The following is a 26,445-nucleotide window of genomic DNA, read 5'->3' on the forward strand; positions in this document are numbered from 1 at the left end:
AAAGACAAAACATTTACTTTTTACAATTCTACACATTCTGGTTTTAAAGTTCATTTCCTCAATCGGTCTCTCCATCTTAAAAAACTCCATCCTCTACTCGGGCCGCTCGCGGCGGATGAGTTTCTTCTGCTAAGGAGTACGCCTGTCAGTCCAGGGAAACGCCCTAGACCAACCAGAACCGTTGACCTAACGTCTTCGGCCTGTACCCCAAAGTCTTGGCACCGCGACCCTGCGGCAGAACCCGGATGGTGGTTCGAAAAACAAAAATCAAGAAAGTCCTTCAGATGGGAGAGCAAAAAGTGTCCAAAAAGGAAGTAGTAAGGAAATCTTTATTTGTCCATGGGCCTGGGTCTCAAATTATAGCGGAGACGGCCAGGTGCCGTTTGGTCTTGGAACAAAAGTTCAGGCTCAGTGGTGTCCAGTCGATTTGATGGTGGCACAGCTTCCTGCAGAATATTGTCACTCTCTTGGACTGAAGCTGTGTCTTTTAGGCGTGCGTCACTGAATGGTACAAAACGAGGTACAGTGTCTGTCTCAGTGTCGGCGATACCCTCCTTGACCCACTGGTCATATGGCAGAGGCAAGGGGACTATTTTGCAGTGGGTACCATGTATCCAATGCTTCCTTCCTTTTACTCGCACCGCTGATCTCGTCGACAGGAGCACAAGATGAGGGCCGATCCAGCGAGGCTCGTCGTTGCCCTTACGCTGGAAATTCCGGACCAGGACCCACGAACCAGGGTTGATAGGGTGTCCAGGAGGTTCAGAAGCTTGGGGAAGAGTATCATGTACCTGTTGGTGCAAAACACGCAGTTTAACAGTCAAATCATACAGGTAATCGAGCAGTACTGGATGCTCAATCTCACTGAACTTCGTAGGCCTTGGCACACCCCATACGTTGGCCGGGCGGCCAAAGACTACTTCATAGGGACTAAGTCCCACTCGTGAGTGTATGGTCATTCTGGTGGACAGGAGTGCTAAAGGCAGGGCGTCAGGCCATTTAAGACCGGTGCTCGCCTGGATTTTGGCCAGCTTGAGCTTTAAGGCTCCATTGTAGCGCTCTACTAGTCCAGCTGATTGGGGGTGATTTGCAGCGTGGAATTTCTGCCTTATGCCTAAACCTTCACATACGTTCTTCATCACTTTACCCACAAACTCACTTCCATTATCACACCACACCATTCTTGGCATTCCAAACCTAGGGAAAAACTCTTTCACAAGGGCTTTGGCTGTGGATAGGGCAGTGTTATCTTTCAGAGGATAAGCCTCTATCCATTTTGAGAAAGCACAAACAACCACCAGTACATATTTCAGGTTGTTGCATCTTTCCATGTGAATAAAGTCCAGCTGCAAAACTTCGAATGGACATGATGGGGGTGCAAAGTGACCGGCTGGAGTTGGGGTTCCCCTACCAGGGTTGTATTTCAAGCATACCATGCAATTCTTGACCACATTCTCTGCACACTTGGGAATCCCAGCATTCTGCCATACTGGAGCCAACAACTTACAGATACCTTTCGTACTGATATGTGCCATTCCATGTGCCATAGTAACCACTGGAAGCACATATGCATCAGGCAACAACCATCGCTTATGTTCTGTCAGATCAATCCAACAACCATTCTCATCCAACTTACCCATACTCTCTCTCCACTTGCTTAACTCTTCCTCTGTGGCTTCAGCCTGAAGCGACTTCACACTCTCTATTGTGTTCTCACACATTCCAACATCATTAACCCATCTTGCGGGGCCTGCAACATACATTCTAGTCTTCACATTCTGTGCTGTTTCTTTCGCGGTCTCATCAGCAAACGCATTCCCACGTCCAACATCATCTGTAACTTTCCTGTGCGCACTGCATTTCATGATCGCAACTTGCAACGGTAGGGTCAGTGACTCAAGGAGATCATTCACCAACTTGCCATTCTGAATTTTAGCTCCATGTGACGTCAGGAACCCACGCTCTTTCCACAGTCGTCCAAAATTATGAGCCACGCCAAAGGCGTACTGGCTATCTGTGTATATATTAACTCTCATTCCTTCAGACAACACGCATGCTCTCGTGAGGGCAATTAATTCTGCTGCTTGGGCCGAATTATGTGGCACTCGTGCAGTTTCCACGACCGTGTGTAAAGTCGTGATAGCATATGCAGCAGTCGTGTCACCATTAGGGAGTTTGAAGCATGAACCATCCACCCATAAAGTACCATCACACTCAGTCAGGGGAGTATCTTTTAAATCTACTCTCCCTTTCGTCTCTTCTTCTGTTCTGAACAGACAATCATGTTGCTCAATCTCATCTGAGTCTGCTGGAATTGGCAATAACGTAGCTGGATTCAGCGTATTACATCTTTTTATGTGTATATGATTCGCTAACAGTGTGAGTTCATACCCTGATAATCGCGCACTAGTCAAGTGTTGTGTCTTGGTCCTATTTAATAATGTGTCTACAGCGTGTGGGACCATAACGATCAATGTGTTGTCCATTACCAGACCAGCAGATTGTCGGATAGACATTGCTGCAGCAGCTGTCGCTCTCAGACAGCTTGGCAATGCCCTCGCTACAGGGTCCAAGGTGGATGAAAAATACGCGCATGGGCGCGGTCTGTCGCCAAAAGGCTGTGTTAACACTGACAACGCACATCCATCTTTCTCGTGAACATACAATGTAAAAGGCTTGCTATAGTCAGGAGTGCCCAACACAGGTGCTGAACACAATGCATTGCGCAATTCCACAAAACTTTTCTGGCACTCTTCAGACCATGGGATAGGATTCGGTGTGTCTTTGCATGTTAATGCTAATAAAGGTTTTGCCAACAAAGAAAAACTAGGAATCCAATGCCTACAGTATGAAGTAATGCCCAAGAAAGCACGCACTTCTCTCTGTGTTTTTGGCACACTCAACTGTGCAATGGCTTGAATTCTTTCTGGGGTCAGTTTCCTTCCCTCCTTCGATAAGAGATGACCTAAGTAGGTCACTTCTTGTCGACAATATTGCAGCTTAGAGAGAGACACTTTGTGATGAAAAGCGGATAAATGGCGCAACAATGACAATGTGGCTTCTTTACAGATCTTCTCAGCATCCGCGGCGATTAGTAGATCGTCCACGTACTGAATCAGGATAGCGCCACTAGGTAAGACAAGTGCATCAAGCTGCGCTTTCAAAGCTTGACTGTATATGGATGGACTCTCGCAGTAGCCCTGGGGAGCGCGTTTGAAGCGGAAGCTTCGGCCTCCCAGACTAAAACCAAAAATGTCTCTGCTCTCTTCTGCAATTGGGATACTAAAGAAAGCATTTTTTAAATCAATCACTGAAAACCATGCAGCAGAGGCTGGAATCATCGTTAACAAGGCAGTTATATCAGGGACAACCGGAAACTGTGGCACAACAATCTTATTAACCTCTCTAAGATCAATCACAAATCTGTAAACAGGTGGCTGTGAAGGGTCCGTTCGTTTTAAGACAGGTAAAATCGGACTATTGCAAACGTTGCCTCTTGTCTCTTCAATCACACCCTTATTAATCAAGTCGCCGACAATGTCTAACAATGCTTTCTGGCCTTCATTAGAGATTTTGTACTGGGGAATACGTGGCAGTCTGACATTAGTCTTTAAAGTCACCACGTATGGCGGTATCTCCAAGAGGCCCACGTCATTGGGACCAGTAGCCCAAAGGGCATCCGGAAGGGATGACAATTCAGGTGGCATTGTGTTTTTAGACAAGTACATTGGGGAAATCACTTTCTTGCCTAATGTAAGTTGTACTCCTGAAGGAGAACAGTACAGTGTAGCATGCAATCTTTTCAACAAATCTAATCCCAGCAAATTCTCACCACAACCTGTTGTCAGAATCAGGGGTGCTTTCAGCTCGCAAGGCCCAACAGAAAGTGACATGGGACTAGAAATCGGGTTCCTAACCGGGGCGCTAGAAAAACCTACTGAAACATTTATATCGCCAGACAAAGGTGCGCCAGGGAGTTTTGAATGCATGATTGAACTCTTTGCAGCACCAGTGTCTAGCAGAAAAGGCTCCGTTACATTTGCTGTAGTCACATCAACATACGGTCCACTCTGATCCACTGGCACTGAAACAACTCCCTCTCTCTGTCTATGGCTGTCCTAGTAATCACTACTTTCTGCATCACCGTCCTCCACATAATAATCATTATTGTAATACTGGGCCGTATTACTAGTCGCGTTAGCTTGCTGATCAAAGCTATTAATGGCGCTTTGGGGCGGAAGAGGACGCGCGTTCTGGGGAACACTTCCACGCCCTCTGCCTCTAGGAGCTTGCTGACCACCCCTACCTCTAGCACCATACACATTACCGTTCCGTTGCATTAATTTAGGGCAACTATATTTATAATGACCTTCCTCTTTGCAGTATGAACATTGGTTGGGACCCACAGGGACACGTGGTTGATAATACCCATTCATTTGCTGATTGTTCTGAAATTGTTGGGGTTGGTGATAAACACCTTGGGGTTGCCTATAATTATTCTGACCTCCACGTGGTGGATAGGCCTGCTGTAAAAGGACCTTTGTCTTTAATTCCTTTGTTTTCTTCTCTGTCCTATCTTTCTCGTCTTTATCTCTATTTTCATAATACTGTGCAGTAGCCAGTATTTGCGCTGAAGAAGAAACAGCCCAAGAACTCTCTGAATCTTTCAACTTTTTACACAGGTCAGGAAGTAAATTCTGCACAAACTTATCCACAAATAACCGTTGGCCACCCTCAGTACTCATATCCTGCCCACTGTGGTCAATAAACGTTTCCTCAAACCTAGTAAAGAAGTCTGACACTGTCTCATCCTTCTTCTGTTTACACGCAGATAACTTGTCCCAATTTACGCGCATTGCAGGCATTAGTGTCTTCATATATGTGATGATTCTACCAGGCAGTTCAGCTACTAAAGGCTCAGGTTTCGCGCCACCAGTTTGTCTAGTATCAGCAGCAATAATGTTAGCCCATGTATCCCCTAGTTCTGCATCGTGATCTGCATTACGTATTGACCCCCATAGAGGCTGTGGAACAACATTACCAAACAACATGTCTATGTCTGCCAAATTCATAACGCATGATCCTGCTGTTTGTGACAACTCTTTATAATAACCTGCTGGGTTTTTACGGGGATCGGGTAATGTCTGCTTAAGCGCTAACACCTCAGAGCGCTTCCATGGAACATGCACCCAAACACGTTGGAAATGCGCTGGCACAGCGGGGTTACCACCGGCAGCTGCGACTGCTTCCTTCCATACCGGGGGAACTTCTCTCATGGGGTATTGTCGCGCTTTTACCTTTTTCCCCACAAGGACATCTTGTTCAAACAATGACTGTTGACAATCATCATTCCTGAAGGACAATACAACTGCAACTGCTTTATCTATATCGCGGTCCACAATTATACCAGTTCCAAAATCAAACCTCACTCTACACAATTCCTGCGGGCTCGGATTTTTACCACTATCCTCCAATTCTTCAGAGAGAAATTCGCACATTTTCTCAAACACATATCTCTGTTTTGGGGCATCCCATTGATGGAAAACGCTGACAACTGATTCCACATCATACAATGAAGGGAAAACAATCCATCTACGCGCCATGCTGTCTATTACCTTTTTCTCATCAGGGTTAGGCAATTGACTACGCAATTGCTTACGCCGTAAACCAGGAGTCGCACCAGACGACTCAAAGAGAGGCGACATTAATGTAGTAACCACATTAGCTAAACGCTGTCGCGCTGAAGGAGAAGTTGAAGCGGAAACAGGGGGAAAAACAGAGGGAAGAAAAGAGGATGTAGAAACGGGTACTGGAGTGGTGCAAGGAAGAGTGTTAGGGGAGGCAGCTGCTGAATTAGGCAAAGTCGCAGGAAGTGCGGGGGCAGTTGGAAACACAACTGGCAACCCTTGAGAGGGTTGCGCTACAGGGATAAGAGCCGGCTGCAAAGCAGCTGGCGGTTGCGGCAAAGCTTGCGGCATATTGACTGGAGGAGGCATATTCACAAGCTGGGGAGGCGCCGTGGCATTTTGCGCATACGGGGGTGGCGAACTCAACAAATGCGACATCAAGGGATCTTTCTCCTTTTCTTCTAACTCATTCTGCTTAGAATGTGGTAAAGCTGGGTAACATTTGTCAATCCCTAACTTGCGCTGCCTGTGTAATTGCTCGCTCATCTGCTCCTCCTCATTGTCTTTAAATTGTACAGCTGCTTGCATTACTGTCATACCTTTTTCTCTCTTATTCTTTTTCGCTAGCTTAATTTCCTTTTGTTTGGCTTCCTTTCGCCATAAGCGGAAAGAGTCAAACATCGCCGGCCGGGCTTTCTTCTTAAACAATTTAATTTCCAAATTATCTAAAATATCGGTATCAAAACTACCATTTTGGGGCCATTTTAAAACACCGTCTTTTCTGGTGTAGTGGATCCATACTTCGTTATATGCAATGGGGCCTACGCCATGTTTTACATAGAGCTCATAAGTTGGAGTTCCAACCGGAGGAACCGGGCATGATTCTTCCAGCTGGAAATCTCTTCCACAACCCAAACAAAATATTCTACCAAATATTCTAGAACCAGGCATCTTCGCTCACTAGTCTAGATCCAAACGTCAAAGGATTATCGATTACGATATTCTCGTGAATACACGAGTCCTCTGGCTTTGGGGTTTGCAAACACCAAATCACCTATTACCAAATCAAACCAAACGATCCCGAAGGATACCAAAACAAATGGGAGACGCTCCACGTATACTTAACTGAATATTGCTAATCGATGGCGTCACCAGAAGACTCTCTCGATTGTTTCGCTCTCTCAAACTCGTCAAGGGTCCAAAACAGGTCGATTAATCAGGGCAGCAGTCCTTCGTAGCCGTCGGGACGCGGAGAACCTCGCAGAAAAGACTTTCGGACCACGTCGACATGCAGGGGTCGATGAAGTGGCGGCCTTCCTCCAGAATTTCCACACGAAGCTCCTCACGAACCTCTGGCTTGGACTGGTACCGCTGAAATCGCCCCACGTTGGGCGCCAAACTGAAGTACTGGGTAATTTAGACCCAGCGGTGCAGGGACACACACCCTATGACTTCTGGGTTCACCCTGTTCCGGACCTACAGAAACACAGAGTCTTCTGGGTGAAGTCAAAGAATCGTTTATTGGCTGCAGACCAATGACAGGTATCCTAGAAGTACAACAGCGTGTATGTTCTCAGGAGACTGCTGAAAATCATAGGAATGGACTTCATCTTAAATACCCTTTTTCCTGCCTCAAGCATACATTCCTAGGTTTTATGATACGGCAATATGCAAGTGTACATTACAAAGAAAAGGCAGAGTCATGATGACCATCCCACATTCCAGTTCGGCCAGCCCACAATGATTTACACAACAAGGTTCAGATCCCACATTACATGTAAACAGATCCCCCCAATAAACATGAGCATCTCCTGTTTTGGGAACCAAGTCATAAAGCAGGAACAGCCAGGTGCGAAAGAGATTAGCCAGGGGCTTGTGTAGAATGAAAGGGTTTTATGACGGGTCAAGCCCTGATGCTAATCACAGGTGGAGAGAGGAAGGGGAGCTCGTGAGACCAGTTTGACCCGGGGCAGCAGAGCCAGCTGCCCAGGTCACAGAGAAGTCAGAGAAGAAGCCCATGTACTGTGAGGCCCGTATTTGCTCCATTATAGCCTATGTGAGGGCAATGACAAGATGGCCACTGCGATCTAAAGCAACCCCACATGTGTATCTCCTGTAGCCCATAATGTGCGTGGCAACTCTTGGAATTCGGGAGGGAGGAGATAATCCTTTGCAAAGCATTGCATGGCGGAGGCAACTCGCGAGCCAATAGTCATGTAAACACCATCTGGGGAACAGTAAATTGTTACATGCAATCTTTTTAACAGATCCAGTCCTAGTAAGTTCTGCCCACAATTGGATGTCAGTAGGAATGGTGAGTCAACCATAAAAAGGGCCAATAGTCAAAGAAAGATGCTTGGAAATGGGGCTAACAACCGGTATGCCTGAGAAACCCACTAAAACATTATTTTGGCCAGACAGAGCTGCACCCGGGACCAGTAAGTAAGTAAGTATGTTAGTAAGTAAGTCATTTATTTGTACATGATTAATTAAAATCTTTACAAAACAATAAAAAACAATTGCTAAAAGTTGTTAAAAATTCATTATATGCGATTTCCTCAGTTTTACAAGTTTTGTTTATATCAGTTCGTAATAGTCAATAAAATGTTTTGACGGTCATAAAACCTCATGTGACTTTTTTTCTACTAAGTCAAAAAACTTTACGACCCGACAATTTAATTTTGTTTTTGCCGGGTTAAAACAGAGTTTAACAGCCTGCCTGCATGTCCGGACGCCATGTAATTTGAAGGAGGGACGTAATAAATTATACCTCAAATCCTTTAGTTTAGGACAAATGCACATGATGTGGACAATGTCTTCCTTGTCAGCTTTACATAGGCGGCACACTGCTGCGTGAAATTTTTTCTCACCCAGGGTGGTAAATGCGGAGTTACAGGGATTACGCCGAGGCATAATTTTAAGAACTTTTCTTTCATTTTTTGATTCATTCCAATGTTGAGATATGCTTGTGGCTGCATTCTTCTGTAATCACTGAGTGTGATCCAACCGTGCGTTCTTTTTGTTAATGCCTCCTTGTCCTCAATAGAAGAGATGATTCGTGCTGATTTTTTAGCAACTTTTTTGAAAGACAAGAGATCTGTTGGAGTGCCCCAGAGGTCTGACAGACCCAGGACTTCAAGTGAGTCAAAAAGATAACCTCTAGCTGAAGATTTACGATGTCGAAGAAGCTCTTGCCATACATTGGAATTTAGAGAAGCAACCTCAGCGCTGCGAATCTTGTGCCAGCTGGTAACGTACGCACTCCGCCTTTCTAATGTTTGTTTCAGAATACCGAATTCTAACCGAATTTGTGCAGGCGAGACGTATCTTGGCAGGTTAAAGATAGCCCTATATGAATTAGCTATTACTATATCCAGTAGTGCAGCATCCTTCCCTTGAAGGGATTCACTCCCGTATGTGAGAGTTGGTTGTAACTTTGCACGCAAAACCTGAAGAAGAGGGTTGAGCGTTAGATCGGGAAGTTTGGCTTTTAAAGATTTTATCGCCAGGTAAGTCACAGTTCCCTTTCCTCGTAAAGAGTCCAATTGAGGTTTGAACGAGTTCTTGAAGCCCAGAATTACTCCCAAATATTTGTAGGTGGTTACCAAGTCCAGCCCTTGTCCGTTTACGTAAAAATTGATTTTCCTTTTATTTTTTTTGTAGTTCACTGCCATAACCTTCGATTTATTGAAGTTTATTTGTAGGGCGTTCCTTTCTGAAAAGGAGTGGGCTACGTTTAGAAGGTGCTGGAGGCCTACTGGTGTCCGACTTATCAGCACCAGGTCGTCCGCGTAAAGCAAATTGGACAGTGGAATTTTCCCTAGTTTCGGTGCATGACAGAGGCATTTATCAAGTTCCCCTGGTATGTCAGCAAGAAAAAGGTTAAATAAGATCGGTGCTAACACACAACCCTGTTTTAATCCTTTTGTTGTCGGAATGGGTTTAGAGAGGTGCGTACCCGCTCCAAGTCTGACTTTTATCCAGGTGTTTGAGTAGAGTAATATCAACACGTCTAAAAGATGTTTGGGTATTCCCCAGTTGTCCAGTTTCTGCCAGAGTTTATTGCGATCCACATGGTCGAATGCAGCAGTGTAATCAATAAAGGAGAGGAAAAGGGGAGATTTGGTCTCTTTTGCTGTGTCCATCAGCAGGGTCAGTGCCATGAAGTTATGTTAGTTGTAGTCCCTTGACCCCTGCAGAAACCAGTTTGATTGATTGGGATTATTGAGTTTTCAAATGCCCATGTCGTTAGCTCCTCCAGTATGGTTCCTGCAAAATACTTAGCCTCCACAGTTATAAAGGCAATAAGCCGATAATTTATTGGATGTTTCCTATTGCCATGTTTGAAGATTGGGCTGATTACTGATCCATGCCAGGACTCCGGAAGAGTTTGGGTGTTCTTTATGTTGTTGAATATAGGTGTTAATACTACGCTCCAAAAATCCGCGTCTGATTTGTACAGCAGTGGTGGAATGCAGTTTGGTCCAGGGGCACCTGTCGGTCTGCCCCTGGCTATTTGCCTTTTGACATCGGCTGGTGTGGTAGCCAGATGTCCAGACTCGGTGTGGAAAGAAGAACTTGGGTCAAGCAATAATTTCTCTATTCAAGATGATAGCGTGGTTCCATTAATGGCACTTTCTTGAGTCATAACCATTGTATAGTATTTATCTATTTTTTCCCTCTGAACTTCTTTGCTGAACTTCTTTGTCCCCACCTCTACAAGGCTGTCCTCATTGGCAGCGTTTTTAGTGTTAAAGTGCTTGAAGAGGTGTTTTGTCCATGCTTCCTCCGTTATGTTTGAGTTGAGGCCTAGATGGTCTGGGTTCTGTATTCTTTTGATCATTTGCCAGAACCTTGAACTATTTTGCCGTTTTGCTTCATAGAGGAGTTTAGCCCATAGCTCGTCGTTTCTTTGTTTCTGTTTTTCCCATTTCTTCCGTTGTAACAGTTTTTTCGCTTTCCGTAGAATTGTTTGCAAGTCGTAGTTTGTTGGATCTTTTCGCATCTGTCTCAGTGTTCGGTTTATTAACCGTTTTTGTGTTTTCATTTCTGGAGTGAGTTGTAATTTGGTTGATGCTCCCTTTCCTTGGCATATCCTGTTTGGCGGTCCTTTTAACAATTTCACACTGATGTCTAGGATGAAGTTTTGCCATACTTCTGACAGCTTTGTTGTGGAGCTTGCCGCTTGAGTGAAGAGAGTTTTCGCTGCAAGGCTTATGGAGTCGATGTTGCAGGGATTGCACCGAAGCCGCCTTAGATTCGAAGTCACTTCTATGTCAATACCTATGTGCGGCTCAGTCTCAAGAAGTGAGTTGACTTTTATTGACCCGGGACCAGTGAACGGGAATCAGAGCTATTCATATGCCCTGTATCAAATAGAAACTTCTCAGAGGCACCTTGTAAATCTGCAGTAACGTATGGTCCACACTGATCTACAGGCACCGGAACTGGTCCATCGCTCTGCTCTTGATTGTCCTAGCTATGAGACAACCCTGTCACCTCGTCCATGTCATAGTCATTGTGGTAGTACTGTCTTCCCCGAGGGTCATCAAAATAATTCCCGCTCTGCCTGTTGTAAAAAGCATCCCCTGTCTGTGGCACCCCTCAGCCTCCTCGCCCTCTACTTCCAAAACCATGATCTCTCAGAGTCCCACCTTCCTGTAACAATTCCGGGCACTCATTCCGCCAATGTCCCTCCTTTTTACAGTACACACATTGGTTGGGTCCAACAGGAACACCAGAAGCACTGCCCTTGCTTGTTTGGGGTAGCCGTGGACCCGAACCTAAACCTCATCCTCTACCTCTTCCTCTCGTAACTTGCTGCATCAACACCCTTGTCTTCAAATCTTTTTACTTCTTTCCCACCCTTTCTTTATCTCCGTTCTCACTATGCTCCTAGTACTGCACCATACTCAGTATTACTGATGGGGAGGACGTCGTCTAAGTACTTTCCGAAGTCTGCAACCAAGTGGCAACCTCAGCGAGTAAGTTAGTAACAATTCTATTCACAAACAAACAAACACAAACCACCCTCCTGTGACAAATCCTGACCACTAAAGTCGAGAAACACCCCTTTAAATCTGGTGAAGAAATCCAACACACTCTCATCCTTCTTCTGACGACACGCAGTCAACTTATCCCAGTCCACTTTCTTCGGTGGGATCAGGGAGTGCATATAATTAATAATACGCCCCGGTAAAGCCAATAACTCTGCCTTTGGCTTCTCCCCAGGCTTTTGCTCCTTTCCCCATGCCCTAATGTCATCCCAAGTGCTGTCCAACTCCAGTGCATGGTCCTGCGTATTGACCTGTCTCCATATATCTACCGGTACTAACAAGCCGAAAAATAACTCTATGTCAGCTAATGTCATCACTGTGGAGGAGGCCGCCTCTGTCAATTCTTTATAATAGGCAGTGGGGTTTTTTCTTGGGTCCGGTAACTGTCTCTTTAAAGAAAGGACCTCAGTCCTTTTCCAAGGGGTATAGATCCATTGCTCTTGGAACCGAGCTTTGACTCGCTGTCTTATTACAGTATTCGTGGAGTCGCGCAATTCTGGTATTTCAGGATGGTAAATAGGGTGGACCTTCTGGAGTAATCTACCTTGATAACCCACCAGCGTAGACACATTACTGAAAACCTCATGTCTGTAACATACACTCTGTCCCATATGTCGTAGATAATCTGCGGTGCAGTACCATGGAAACACTGCTCCCACAATTCTATATGTGTGGCCAACATATGTTTAAGGGCATGTTGTTGTATAAAGGGCTCCTAATCTTTCATCACACTCCAATCATCCTCCACACTATAGATCGGGTGCCGGGCCCAATGAGTGGCCTGTTTGGCCACCATCAGTTTCTCCTCCGTACCCACAGAACAGCGCACCAACACTTTCTCCAGACGGTCTCACTCTGCTGCCCAATTGGCTCCGAGTGGTCCGCGTGCAGGCGAGTCAGCATTCAACGGTGTCTGTGGCGTCATACTCACAGGGGAAAGGGCAGATGCAGAGACAGGCACCATCATGTAGGTGGACAGAGCTGTAGGTGTAAAAGGGAGCGTAGTAGTTGAAGCAGAATCAAGGGACGTGGCAGGAGAGGGAATTGATATAACAGGGGAAACAGTACTGTCCACTCATATGGCTGGTGGGAATGCAATTGAAGCAAGCAGGGTCGAAGTCAGAGAAGCAAGTGGGGCTGAGGCTGTGGCAACAGTACCAGAAGCATCAGAGGGAATAGTCCCAGAGGCCAAGGATGGAGGGGTGGGGACCGTAGGATATATCCGCTGTGGGGCATAAGGTGGCAGGGGACGAGAATCCAAGAGCTCTTCCACAAGCTCATCTTTCATCACACAAGCTTGCAGGCCAAGGCTTCAAAATGGCCACCAGCCACATGGCCAGGCCCACCCAACTACAAGAAACAGAAGACAGACAATGCAGGCCTGTTGCAAAAAACACACTGCCTGCCTTCAAAATGGCCACCAGCCTCATGGCCAGGCCCACAACAAGAAGCCTAGGCCACAAAGGAATACCATGCACGCCTATATATGGCAAAGCCAATAACTCTGCCTTTGGCTTCTCCCCAGGCTTTTGCTCCTTTCCCCATGCCCTAATGTCATCCCAAGTGCTGTCCAACTCCAGTGCATGGTCCTGCGTATTGACCTGTCTCCATATATCTACCGGTACTAACAAGCCGAAAAATAACTCTATGTCAGCTAATGTCATCACTGTGGAGGAGGCCGCCTCTGTCAATTCTTTATAATAGGCAGTGGGGTTTTTTCTTGGGTCCGGTAACTGTCTCTTTAAAGAAAGGACCTCAGTCCTTTTCCAAGGGGTATAGATCCATTGCTCTTGGAACCGAGCTTTGACTCGCTGTCTTATTACAGTATTCGTGGAGTCGCGCAATTCTGGTATTTCAGGATGGTAAATAGGGTGGACCTTCTGGAGTAATCTACCTCGATAACCCACCAGCGTAGACACATTACTGAAAACCTCATGTCTGTAACATACACTCTGTCCCATATGTCGTAGATAATCTGCGGTGCAGTACCATGGAAACACTGCTCCCACAATTCTATATGTGTGGCCAACATATGTTTAAGGGCATGTTGTTGTATAAAGGGCTCCTAATCTTTCATCACACTCCAATCATCCTCCACACTATAGATCGGGTGCCGGGCCCAATGAGTGGCCTGTTTGGCCACCATCAGTTTCTCCTCCGTACCCACAGAACAGCGCACCAACACTTTCTCCAGACGGTCTCACTCTGCTGCCCAATTGGCTCCGAGTGGTCCGCGTGCAGGCGAGTCAGCATTCAACGGTGTCTGTGGCGTCATACTCACAGGGGAAAGGGCAGATGCAGAGACAGGCACCATCATGTAGGTGGACAGAGCTGTAGGTGTAAAAGGGAGCGTAGTAGTTGAAGCAGAATCAAGGGACGTGGCAGGAGAGGGAATGGATATAACAGGGGAAACAGTACTGTCCACTCATATGGCTGGTGGGAATGCAATTGAAGCAAGCAGGGTCGAAGTCAGAGAAGCAAGTGGGGCTGAGGCTGTGGCAACAGTACCAGAAGCATCAGAGGGAATAGTCCCAGAGGCCAAGGATGGAGGGGTGGGGACCGTAGGATATATCCGCTGTGGGGCATAAGGTGGCAGGGGACGAGAATCCAAGAGCTCTTCCACAAGCTCATCTTTCATCACACAAGCTTGCAGGCCAAGGCTTCAAAATGGCCGCCAGCCACATGGCCAGGCCCACCCAACTACAAGAAACAGAAGACAGACAATGCAGGCCTGTTGCAAAAAACACACTGCCTGCCTTCAAAATGGCCACCAGCCTCATGGCCAGGCCCACAACAAGAAGCCTAGGCCACAAAGGAATACCATGCACGCCTATATATGGCAAAAGTAGCACACTAATAACTCCCACCAGAAAAGGCCTACAGCCACATGGACACTAGCAAATCACAAGCAACAAGCTGGAGGCCTGGCTAACAATGAACTGCCAAAAGGCCTATAAAGAAGCCAGGCAAAAGATGCATGCTAAACCACACTGCTGTGCCTTTTTAATGCAATAAAATGCAAAAACGAAAATCCACAGGGCAAAACAAGGTCTGCAGGGTGCACACCAACACACCAGGCACACACAACAAAGGCATTTCTTTAACACACACCCAAAAACAGAAACACCCCCCAAAAAACACATTTTCCAACTCAATCCAATGGCATCCATGCCCTAAATGATGTTTGAAAACATTCACCACACACCAAAGGAACAGTTGCTTTATCATGCACCCACCCATGACTAGCTCAGGGCCTACTGGCTACCCCCAACAATTTAAAAAAAAGAATGATAAGTACCAAAATTGTAGTTGCAGCATCTGCAATGTCCCCAATCAAACAGACACAACACCAACTTACTTGTAAAATATCAAATTCGAAAGTCCTCAAATCCAATGATAATGATGCAGCAGACACAAAGAGTGATCTTTCCAGCTGAAATCCAAAGGCAGAATGAACAGGAGATGGACAAAGCACTGGGAGGAGCCTGATGGACAGGAACAGGAAGTTGGAGACTCTGTGGCACTTCCTCCCTCTCCCCCCCAGAAGGTTTTTTTTTAAAAGGACTCCTTGCACAAAAAAGGACAGCCAAATGTCAATCAGAGGAGTTTTTTCCATCCAAATCGTCATTTAGAGAAGGTTTTATGCAGCTAGAGTTAATATTCTTCTCCAAATCGAAAATTTGGTGTGTTCGCCATCGCGACCTTCACCACACTTCCGCCAGATGTCGATGGCGCGTCCAAAATGACATGTTCACGATCTCATGGTCTTTGTCGCGGCAGAGATTGACATGTTTGCGACCTCACGCTCTCTCTCGCGGTGGATCGCAGACTCTCGCGGTATCTGCTGGCGAGGAGAATGACGTGATCGCGATCGCGAACTCTCATGGGATAGCGCGACCGGCTATCAACATCTCTTGGCGCACGCGAATGGATTGGAAAACTCGTCGGCGAATGCAGGGATCCCGGTAAGGCGATCGTGCGCGCGAGAACGCATTTACAAAGCACGAACATGAAAAAAATCTTCGCAACGCGCCAATTAGCGGAAATTTGGGCATTTTCGCGCTCTCCGCGGAACGCGAAAATGTCAAAATATTGCAATTCCGTGAGCGGAACGAAATTTGATGCCCACCCTTACTATATTGGCTGTCTCTACCACACCCACACTTCAGATATTATTCCTTCTGAAACGGCCCCCTAAGTCTTCTGTTTTAGGAGTTTATCTAGCTTTTTATGTGTGGCTCTGTCCATGTTGTCTGTCCTCTGCATTAGAGACCCCCCTCTCTACATTTTCCAGTCTCTCCACATGTTTGTTTAATGGTTTGGATATTCTGTCCATGCAGAAGCAGAGAGCATCAATCTTCCCATCTATTTTGGTCAAACTCTGCTGCATAGTCATTAATATTTGTTTCAAGTCTGTGTCAGCAATGGGGTCTGCATGGTCTGACGCAGCCCAAGAGCCAACAGCCTCAGAGTTCCGGGGTCTTTGCATCTTCTGTAGATCAAAATGAAGTTTATACGCTTCAGACGATTTGATCACTCCTAGACTGCTGCTGCTTCTGTGTGTTAAAAAAGGGTCCAAAGCCTTGTAATGTAGCGATATGAGCCAGGTTGGAAATCCTTGACCACTGAGCATTCTACACAAAAGGGGGCATGCCAGAATTCATCCGACCATGTTTCAGACTAGTGTGAGGCACCTAAGTATCGCAATAAGCAGCTGGAGGAATAGGTTCCCTTACGTGGTCAGAGTGTTCCTACTCCAGGAGCGTCACCACCTATGAACTGCCAATCAACAGCCTCCCAGCTGGGCTGCATACTCCAACACGGGCACAGCAGCATCCAGTTACTGCCGCTATGGGCCTGCCATTGTCTGATGCATTCCCAGCTGTGGGGCTAAAGAGGTAATGGAGATTCTCTTTAGACGCCTTCAGGTCCAGCCGGCGCAGCAAACTGCTCTCCCTCGATGCAGGCTCCACGGTCCGTTGCACCCACGTTGTCCATCACTGGCCTCCTCTGTATTGTTCCCAGGCCCAGCTCCCCGGCCACCAGAATCACGCCACATGCACTCACCCCACTGAAGCCAGAAGAAGCAGCTGTGCTCAGGATGCAGCGGCGGCCCTACGATCTCAACACCGCCCGACCACCCAGACGGGGGCCGCACGGCGATGCCAGTCATGCCACACCGAGGATGCTTGCTCGATCCAGACTAGGCCGCAGTCAGCCCCAATATGTTGCACAGCACCAGGAGGGGAGCAGCGTGGAGCTCTCGGTGTCCCCGCCTGCAGGTAGGGTTAAGCAAAGGTTCCTGTAGGGCTAGCGGGCACCCTAGGCATCAGGATCATGACGGATAATAATGCAGTCGCCGGAGCTCTCTTAGCATGTGGCCATCTTGGAACCAGGCAAGCTCCACTCCCAACAGTTTGGTTGTTTTTGATGTATGTCGCTGTTAGGTTTGTTGTTTCATTTTTCACATAGTACTATAATGTTTGTCTCCTTGTGCATAATGTCCAAATGTTAGCATTGATAAGAGTGTTATTTGGACTGGTTAGACCTCTTTGACAGCTTTTGATGTTCTTTATGCTGATTTTAGATGTCTTCTCAGAGTGCTGCGGAAATAATCAGTTCGATGCTGAGCAGCTCCTGACTAGAGTGTCCTCGTCCTGGGGAGACACCACCTGCATGTGGCTGGCTGAGAACTCTAAAGCCAGGATTTTCATGTCAAATGGAGGAGTGCAGGTGGGTGAGAGCATCCAGTTCACTTGTGGCTCTTTAATTCTGTGGTCCCTTATAAGTATTTGTATAGAATGAACTTAGTTGCACACTCACAAAGTGCTATGAAGTAGAGGGAAATACAATGCAAATAAGATTGGGAAGGGAAGGGTGTCATAGACAGGTGCAGTTTAAAATAAAAGGGGTACGCAGGGAGATAATAGAGAATGGGGCACATAATGTCAAATTGTACATAGGTGGTATTAGTAGAAGCAGGCTAAAGTGAGTAGCAGAGCAAATGGCTACATGAGGTAAACATGTAGGGTGAGAGTAAGGGAACCAATACATAGTACAGTTCAGAAGGGTGTTTCCAGATGTGCCTAATGTGAGGTCGCTGGGGAGATAGGGGAAGGATGAGGTAGGGGCACCCACAATTTCCACTTGTCTACTTACCCTTTTCAAGCCCTCTTTCTTTGTTCATTCATATGCTCTCTCAGGTTTCACAAACTTGAGCTCTTTAAAAGTTGTGGTAATACCCGACCTGTGATTGGCCTCTGATGGCCTTACATTACCATTGTTCTGTATCATCTACCTGAGCTGGGTTAAATCAATCACAGGCCTCAGAATGACACATTCAATGCTTGCATTCTAAGCCTGAGCTCAATACAATTGCAGAGAAGAAACAAAAGTATATGGATGCAGGGGCTGAGGGTGTTTGCATATGGTTGATACGGTTGAGGGAACCTTCATTTTGTGAGATATCATGGGTAACACATGCCTGAGGTGATCTTAGCTTGCCTGAAGGTAAGATGTTCAGGGCAGGCAACTGCAAACTTGCACAAGTAATTAAATAATGACTTTAGATTTTGAAGCACTCACAAATGTTGAGGGGATGTGAATGTCAGCTCTTCTCTCTGGTCAACTCCCATTTTTGTTTAAAATCTACACATTTACATCTCTGAAGGGGCTGGGGCCCTAGTAACAATAGACAGATGGATTTTGAATACAGTACCTCTTTGTTTGGTGCCCCTCTGATTCCTTGGTACCCTTCAGACATGTTTTTGCTATGTTTTTGCTGGTCTAGATGCTTTGGCCACTTTGCCACTGTTGTTCAGTTCCAAAGTGCTAGTGCTCCCTATTGTAAATTGTTGTAATGGATTAGTGACACCATGATCGACTTATTTGATTTACTTGTCAGACCCTAGTACAGTGCACCATGTGTGTCCATGGCCTGTAAATCAAATGCTGCTGGTGGGCTTGCAGCACTGATTGTGCCACCCACAGAAGCAGCTTGTAAAGTGTGGTTCAGGCCTGTCATTGCAGAGCCTGTGTGCAGTCTAGGACTGCCACGGCGACTTGGCAAGTGCACACACTTGCCAGTCCCTAAACCTTTACTTTTCTACATGTTAGTCACCCCTAAGGTAGGCCCAAGGTACACCTGTGGGCAGGGTGCATTGTATGTGAAAGGTAGGACATGCCATGATGTGTGTGGCATGTCCTGATAGTGAATCACAGTCAATTTTGCTTTTCACTATTGCAAGGCTATCTGTTCCAATAGGCCAGAATGGGCAGTTTGATTATAACATCTTATAATCACAACTGACCCAGCGAACAGGATGGGAAAATAAAGTTTAGTATGCCTGAGCTCAGAATGTTAAAAAACATATTTTAGTGTGGGTGATTTTTACATTCTGTGTTTGAAAATATCACTTTTAGAAAGTAGGTATTTTCTTGCCTAACCATCCAGTATACTTCAGCTAGGTTTGTGTATTCCATGTCTGGGTTGTGAGTGACAGGGGGCTGGAGAGGGCTTTGGCTCCAGCAGTCTGATGGGTCAGGGCTGTGCTGAATAGGACCTGCATTGAGTAGGGAGTAGGGGGAGGAGATTTCCTTTCACTTGCCTGAGCCTTCATGGAATAGAGAGTAGGGGGAGGAGATTTCCATTCAGCGACCGGGCCAGGTCTGCTTTCAAAAATGCTGTCACCACTCCCTGCCAGGAAGCTGCACCAGGGAGGACAGAACTGGTTTTAGCTGGGCACAGACACTCTCTTCCTTCAGAGAACAAAGGATTTTGCAGTATAAATATAGTGGCCCAGACCCCAGAACTTTAGATCTCTTCTGAGAATCAAGACAAACCTTTGCCAAGGAGAGAAACCAAGGAAGCTGAAGGAGGAGACTGCCCCTGTGCTGTTTCCTGTTTGGGGGTGGCCTGCAGTGGTACCTTTTTGCCAAGGAAAGGAGAAAAGGAACGTTGTGTGTACTTTAACTATCTTGAGGAAGATCTCCAAGGGCTTGAAGTTGAGCTTGCTTCCTGTTCTGAAGTCTCAGGAACACAAAGACTTCACCACCAGCTCCCCCTGAATTTCCTTGCTGGGAATTCTACCTGCAGAGAGTTGCCTGCTGTTGTTTTGGGCCCTCTAGAGACTGCGTTTCGGTGGGAGCTGCAAGCACGACGCAACGAGGAAGGAGCGTGTCGCAGCCGCAGCAGTTGCCGTTGCTTTGCCGAGGAAGCGCGTCGCTGCCGCAGCTGTTCGCCATCTCATCGCCAAAGAAGGGTGTCGCATCACTGGAGAAGTGTGTCGCTGTCGCAGAGGTTGCCGAGCATCACCGGAGAAGCATGTCGCAGGGCCTGTCGTGTCTCAAGAAACAATCGATTTCGCCGCATGGCCGTCGGATATGCACGCCTCGCATCCACGTTGTCGCATCACATCAAAGACACCATTTTGTCGCATCGCACTGGATCGTCGATTCGCATAGAGGCACATTTTTTTCGCAACGCATAGGGTCACAGTAAGAAACAGACACTTCGCCTCCTCTCCGGTAAGGAATAGACGCATCGCCTCCCCTGCGCTGCAGTAACGAACAGGTGCACCACCTCCCCTGATGCAAGGAACTGATGCATCGCATTCCCTGCGACCCTTTTGTTTATGTTGTGTTACGCATCCAAGGTACTTTGAGAGTAAAGTATCACATTTACCATCTACATTGAATTAAGCTATTTCTACCATCTGAAAGTCATAATTTTGATACTGTATTGTGGATTTTTGTCGTTTGGTCTTATGTTAAGTCTAGTAAAGATTACTTATTTTTCTAAACTGGTGTGGTGTCCATTTGTAGTGTTTTCACTGTATTACTGTATGTGTTCACAAATGCTTTACACACTGCCTCTGAGATAAGCCTGCCTGCTCGTGTCAAGGTACCAAGGGGGTGAGCGGGGGTTATTTTAGGAGTGTAGCCCCCTTACCCTGACTAGAAGCAAGGGCCCCTAATTGGTGAAAGGTACCTACCTCTGCCAACTAGAGACCCTCATTTCTAACACCTATGAAATTTGATTCCCCAGGTATTTTCTGACCGGCTAAGCAAACAACAGAATCCAGGCAGAAATCTCCTTTTCTTGTGTGTGTTTCTCGACAACAACCCAAACAGCAACAACATGTATATGCATGGCTTGTTATGTAGACCTTGTGAAGGTCTGTAATAGTTTTACTTTCCCAACGTTGGCTTACATCGAAAGTTTACTTTAAAAAAGAAAACGGCTTATTGAAAACTCACTAAAAAGCAGGATGATTTTGGCACAGAGTTACCTCCTGATGGGCCCACAACAGAGACGCAAAAGCTAACAAGGTGACCATTCTGATTATCCAACTACAGAATGCGCCATTCTGGCTTTATTGTCGGCTCTGTTGAATTTCAGCCTTTGCATGCAGTGACGTAGTCAGTGTATTAGAGCCTAGGTCCCCAGTGGCAGAAAGGAAATGGGACTTCCTACCTCAGTTTGTACTGTGAAATAGAACAATAATCATGGCTCAGGGGCCCTTTCAAGCTTCCAGGCCCCTGTGCCACTGCACCTATTGCACCCATGGAAGCTCTGCCCCTGTTTACATGCCTTCTGCTGCAGCTCTTTTGTGGAGCGCGTCAGCACAGACTGGTGCCTGAAAGGCTGGCTTACATTCTGAGCTTGGAGCCACGTTTAAACCTCCATCCCCATAGAGCACTCCTGCACTCCCTGAAACTAATCAGATCTCTGAAAAAATGCGGCCAGTTTTGCAGTCCCTTGCAGACATCCTTTGTTTTTATTTGGGCAACATCATTTTAATGGAAAGAGGAGTATTTGCATTGCTGTAGATATGGGGGGGCATACCTTTCGTTTCGTGCTACTGTGCTGCCGCACACCCACACATACAGGGTTTTAATGTTTTTTCTCTTCACAAAATTGTGCTAAGGATTTTTTCAATCAGTCTTACATTTTAAAAAAGGTACTCATTTGTCTTAACTAGTGCACCTGTATGAGCGGCTTATATTTCCCATAGCTATAGGCGCCTTTCTCCCCTGTCTCAAACCCAACATTAGCCCGTCAGAGCTGTCATTAAATGGAGACAGTCTGTGTTGGTGCTTGAAGAGTCTAGTGCCGAATTTGTATCACTCGCTGTTTCAAGTCTACAAAGTCATGCCAACAAGATGCGAGAACGACTCTCTTCACAACTGTGTTGCTGTCAGTACACATACATAAATAAACTTAGAGCATTGCAGCCTGAATTGTAATGCACAATTATTTTTCAAGTAAATAAATGATGATTGGTCAAAGAAACCACTCTTGCATGACAATGTTCAGTGCTGATTAATTAATTCTTTACCAATGGGGGATTGGGCCTATATTCACGCCCAAACTAGGCCACCAATCAAGCTAGTAACAAGAGATTGTTTGGACGTGTTGTTTGACTAAGTCTCTTTAGACAAACCCCTTTTGACACATGAAATGGGTTTGGTGTTTTTATTTCACCTTTCACTTTAAGCATTTGTTTGTAGAGCATACATAAAAAACATTAAATTCATGTAATAGAAAAGGGACATACATGTTACTATTCAACTCTACATCAAATAGTGAATACAATATAGTTGACATTCAACAAATACATGACAAAAAACAAACCATTGACAACATAAATGACCAGTACTTGAGAGTTAGAAAAGAAGCAATAGCGGTGCAGACTTATTTATGATTTACGTAACTGCAACCTGCTAAAAGCAGCTAGTCGACAATAGCATTACAACAGGCTGAATGCCTTGTTTGCACAAAGTATCATTCAGTGAAATCGTGATGGTTGCAGCTAGCCGTGTGTGGTCGACGCGTTTCGGAACCCTATTTTTCTTTGAGGGTTCTCCTCAGGACCAGGACTTGGTCAGACTCTACAACATGATAGAATATTACAGGGATATAAGTATGGATTCAGACTTATATTTTTCCTTCTTCTGATTGCTACACTTGTGAGTCTATTCTTAACTCTCATCGAAAAGAGGTAAGTACGTAAGCTGTTTGGCATTCAATACCGGGATGTGCTGCACTGTTCAATGTACGTTTCTGAAAAGAATAATTAAGAATGGCTATATTTTAGGTGCACTCTAACGAACATTGCCACAAGAGAACTTTATATTTAAAAATTCCACAGTGTTTGTGGGTGAAAAGTGTGCCTTAAAGAGACGTGCCTTATTACAAATAATTCAAACTGACACGTGCCTTGTGTCTTTCACAAGACAGCCTTTTAAACGATCTCCTGTTATCTGCAATGTAAGTGCTGTTCAGGGCTCTTGCGTGTGAACGAGTGACGCCCGGTCACACGTTGTGTGTTTGCTTGTCAAAGCATTAAAGAGGGAATGCGTTTTAAAACCATGTGTTCAAGCTTCGCAACCGCTTGCCTTAACACCACTGTTTAGAAAAGAACAAAAATAGTAACTCACACAAACGTGTTCAAATCTGGCAATTAATTGCGGCAAAGGCGCTGGCATTTTCATGCTTTGGGCTCAGCTCCTGTGTGATTGGAAATCAGGACAAATCATGCATGTTTAGACAACGTAACACCGTTATTAATAGAAGAACTGTCTAACATTCTGGATGAGCTCTCAAAAGAAATAAACACAGTGAAAACTGGATTGGCAGACATCATGACCAATGAAGAAGTGACCAAAATCCTTGAGGATATCAGTGTACAATTATCCAAACACACATAAGAAGTCAATGAGCAAAAAATTTGCAAATAACGGAGGGACACACTGGATTACAAACTAGGGGAAGTTTATAGCTGGGCGGATGAATATGCTAGGAGGAGACACAACAAACCATATTCACAGCATATGGAAACCTCATCTTCAGAAAGTGATGCATCAAGAGTTTCGAACCAACAAAGAGGCCACAACCAACAGAGACAAATGAATGTTCCATCACAACAAGTTCAAGCAATTCCTCAAACATCTGGTGTCTCTTTTTTAGAGACAGGCCCAGACTACAAAGGCTAGCCAGGAGGGCAAAAAGAAAAAGAGCATCCCAACAAAAGGAGTATGTCGACTGTAGCAAAGAAAGACAAAACGAAGAAACAAACTTAGTAATAAACATATCAGATCACCAATTCAGCAACATCTAATTAAGCACTTTACAAAAAGGAACATCCTTTGTTCCAACCAATCGGGGTAAAATAATTGTTTCCAACCCAGCGAGATATTCTGTTCAACAAAAAGAAATGTTATCAAGATCTGCACAGAGAGGTTATCCGAAACACATTTCAGACCAAGCAGAACTTCAAAGCCAAAACAAATCAAGAGAAAATCTGCTGATGACCACACCCAGACAACCTCAAAATTGAATGACCGTAGTAACCAAATTTTCAACTTCGAGACAAGCTTACAAAAAGATCGTGAAAAAGCATTGGACACTTTTAAAGATGGAACCAGATTTCAAAAACTTGTTTGCTCAAGATCCCATCTTTGCATACAGAAGAGGTAAAAATGTAAGAGAAATTCTTAAGGCCAAAGAAGACAAAATCCAAATAACAACAGCGAAAAGCACACTACCTTGCTATAGCTGTAATAATTGCCACAACATCATCCCAGCAGCTGTGATAACACATCCCAGAAAGGGCACTGATATCAAATTGAAAGTAACAGCAACATGTGACTCCATGAACCTGATTTACCTTCTAAAATGCCCGTGTGGCAAAGTTTACGTTGGCAAGACAGAAATAAAAATAAAAACAAGATTGAACGAACATAAAAGCAGCATACGAACACAAAATATGAAATCTATCGTGGCTAGCCACTTCATAGAACAAAGACACAACATCAGTCAATTAAAATTTTTGGTCCTAGAAATCATCACTAAAAGAGAGGGAATAACCAACAGCAACTTTTTGCTACAAAGATAGAATATTTGGATAAAACATCTTGAAGCTCTCAATCCGTATGGACTAAATGAACGCATGGAATTTTAATGTTACCTTAAATTTTTATGTAAATTTCACCTCATTTTCATTTCACAGGTTACATATCCGTAAATAAGGTTTTCCAGCGTTGATTACCCCTGAGGATGAGTTTATGAACTGAATGAATCTATGGTATTGTTTGACTACCTTTCATGCCCACATAATAGTAGTTGGAAATTAATGTAGTGATAGAGATCAGGGTATCTATAATATGCCCACTACCACGGATAGAGTAATCTCACAGTTACACGCACATACATTCATCATAAGCTAGGGCCCATTTCACTAACACACGCTCAAATAATACTCTACCGGCAATAAACCTGTGGAAAGAAACACCTAAACACCCTGCATCTATATCGGGGTCGATAAGATCTGGTTTTTGTGACTGTCCTCAAACAATAAACATAATCTAAACAACATATACAATAATGATCAATAATGTAAACCCAATAATTGACAAGAAAGAATATCCAACACCATGTTTAAAATTATATTGCTTTATCTAAAATTAGTCAAAAGAAATCAATCAGAGTAAATCTTTTTTCTCATAGTTACCTATTCTAGCTAAATGTCAGAACGGGTCAGGACAAGTCTCTCGGTAAAAGTCTCTCAAGACGAAGTCCTTTCAGCATCGATCCTCAGCAACGCAGATTCGGTACGCGGCAAAGGCAAATGGCAAGTGGCAAAAACCCTCCCTAGGCTAACATTTTTTATAGTGCATTAGACAATAGAAAGATACATTGGAAACATATAAAAAATAGTAATGTCCGCTGAATCACTGAGCAGAGCGAGAAGGAAAGGATGTAACATCGCTACATTTGAAAATCTCCGCTCAGGAAAAGTTCACAAAATGAAGACTACGGAACAGGAACCAAGAAACCAAAAAAGTATCTAGTTTGTTCAATTTCTCCTCAGCAATCGAGCCATAGTTCACAGTCTTTCTCTAAGGCTCCTTTGTTTCCCAAGGCTGCCAAGGACGTTCCATTTCTTTTGGAGATCCTCCAAAACTGCTGCTGTCCTCATGGAAAGTTTCTCAAGCGAGGACTATGGTCAGTTGACTTCAGGACCATTTCCAGCAGGGGTCTCCCTCGTCACAGTTTTCATATTATAAATCACAGCCAGGCTCATAAATCAGCCAACTCGGCTTAGGCCACCATAGGCCATAATTGACCATCTTAATTAAAGAGACAAAAACAATCGTTACTACAGCATAGTGATTAAACAGTGTTAACCCCACTAATACCCTTATGTGTATGTATTTATCTAGCTCTTGCGACATAGAAAAGCATTAATTCGGAAAGCGTTTTGTGCTCAAAAATAAACAGCACACAGCAACGTTTAAACATGAAAACACGCACATTATTTTTTAAACAGCACGTTTATGCTCACCCTCGTGTAACTCTCTCTTATGTTAAAACAAACGGATTGATTAATATAAACACACTTGCACAAGACAAGTAATTAATTGTTAATTATTAATAAATTAATAAAACACCTAGACATGCTAGAGCTTCAAAAGCCACTGAATTTTCAAACTGAAAACTCTGCTCCAGCAATCCCCCCTTTGGTGATTTTATCACCAAATAAACCCCCCCAAAAAATAGTGAAAATTTAATCCCATTTTAGGAGAAATCGGAAATGTCTTTTTCTCCTTACACAACATTACACACCAGTCACTCTTTCATCATCCTTCTTTGTCTCTAAGTAAACACTCTCCCTCAATTCTTCTAATTCAATCTCTTGTGGTTCTCTTTTCAACCTCTTGATTTTCTTTTCTTTATTCAATTTCTTTTTCCCTCTCCT

At 44.9% G+C, this 26,445-nt stretch overlaps 1 protein-coding gene across 1 annotated transcript in view; it reads left to right on the top strand.

The window, feature by feature from the left end:
- The window catches only part of LOC146808497 (transient receptor potential cation channel subfamily M member 2-like), a 1,333,691-nt gene that overhangs the window by 761,504 nt on the left and 545,742 nt on the right, over positions 1-26,445 (top strand). Inside the window, exon 15 of the mRNA XM_085623962.1 lies at positions 17,271-17,416. Within this exon, the coding sequence (XP_085480088.1) occupies positions 17,271-17,416 (146 nt within the window). The remainder of the gene's footprint in view (positions 1-17,270; positions 17,417-26,445) is intronic.

This window comes from Triturus cristatus, chromosome 8, assembly GCF_964204655.1.
Source record: "Triturus cristatus chromosome 8, aTriCri1.1, whole genome shotgun sequence".
Lineage (NCBI taxonomy): Eukaryota > Metazoa > Chordata > Amphibia > Caudata > Salamandridae > Triturus > Triturus cristatus.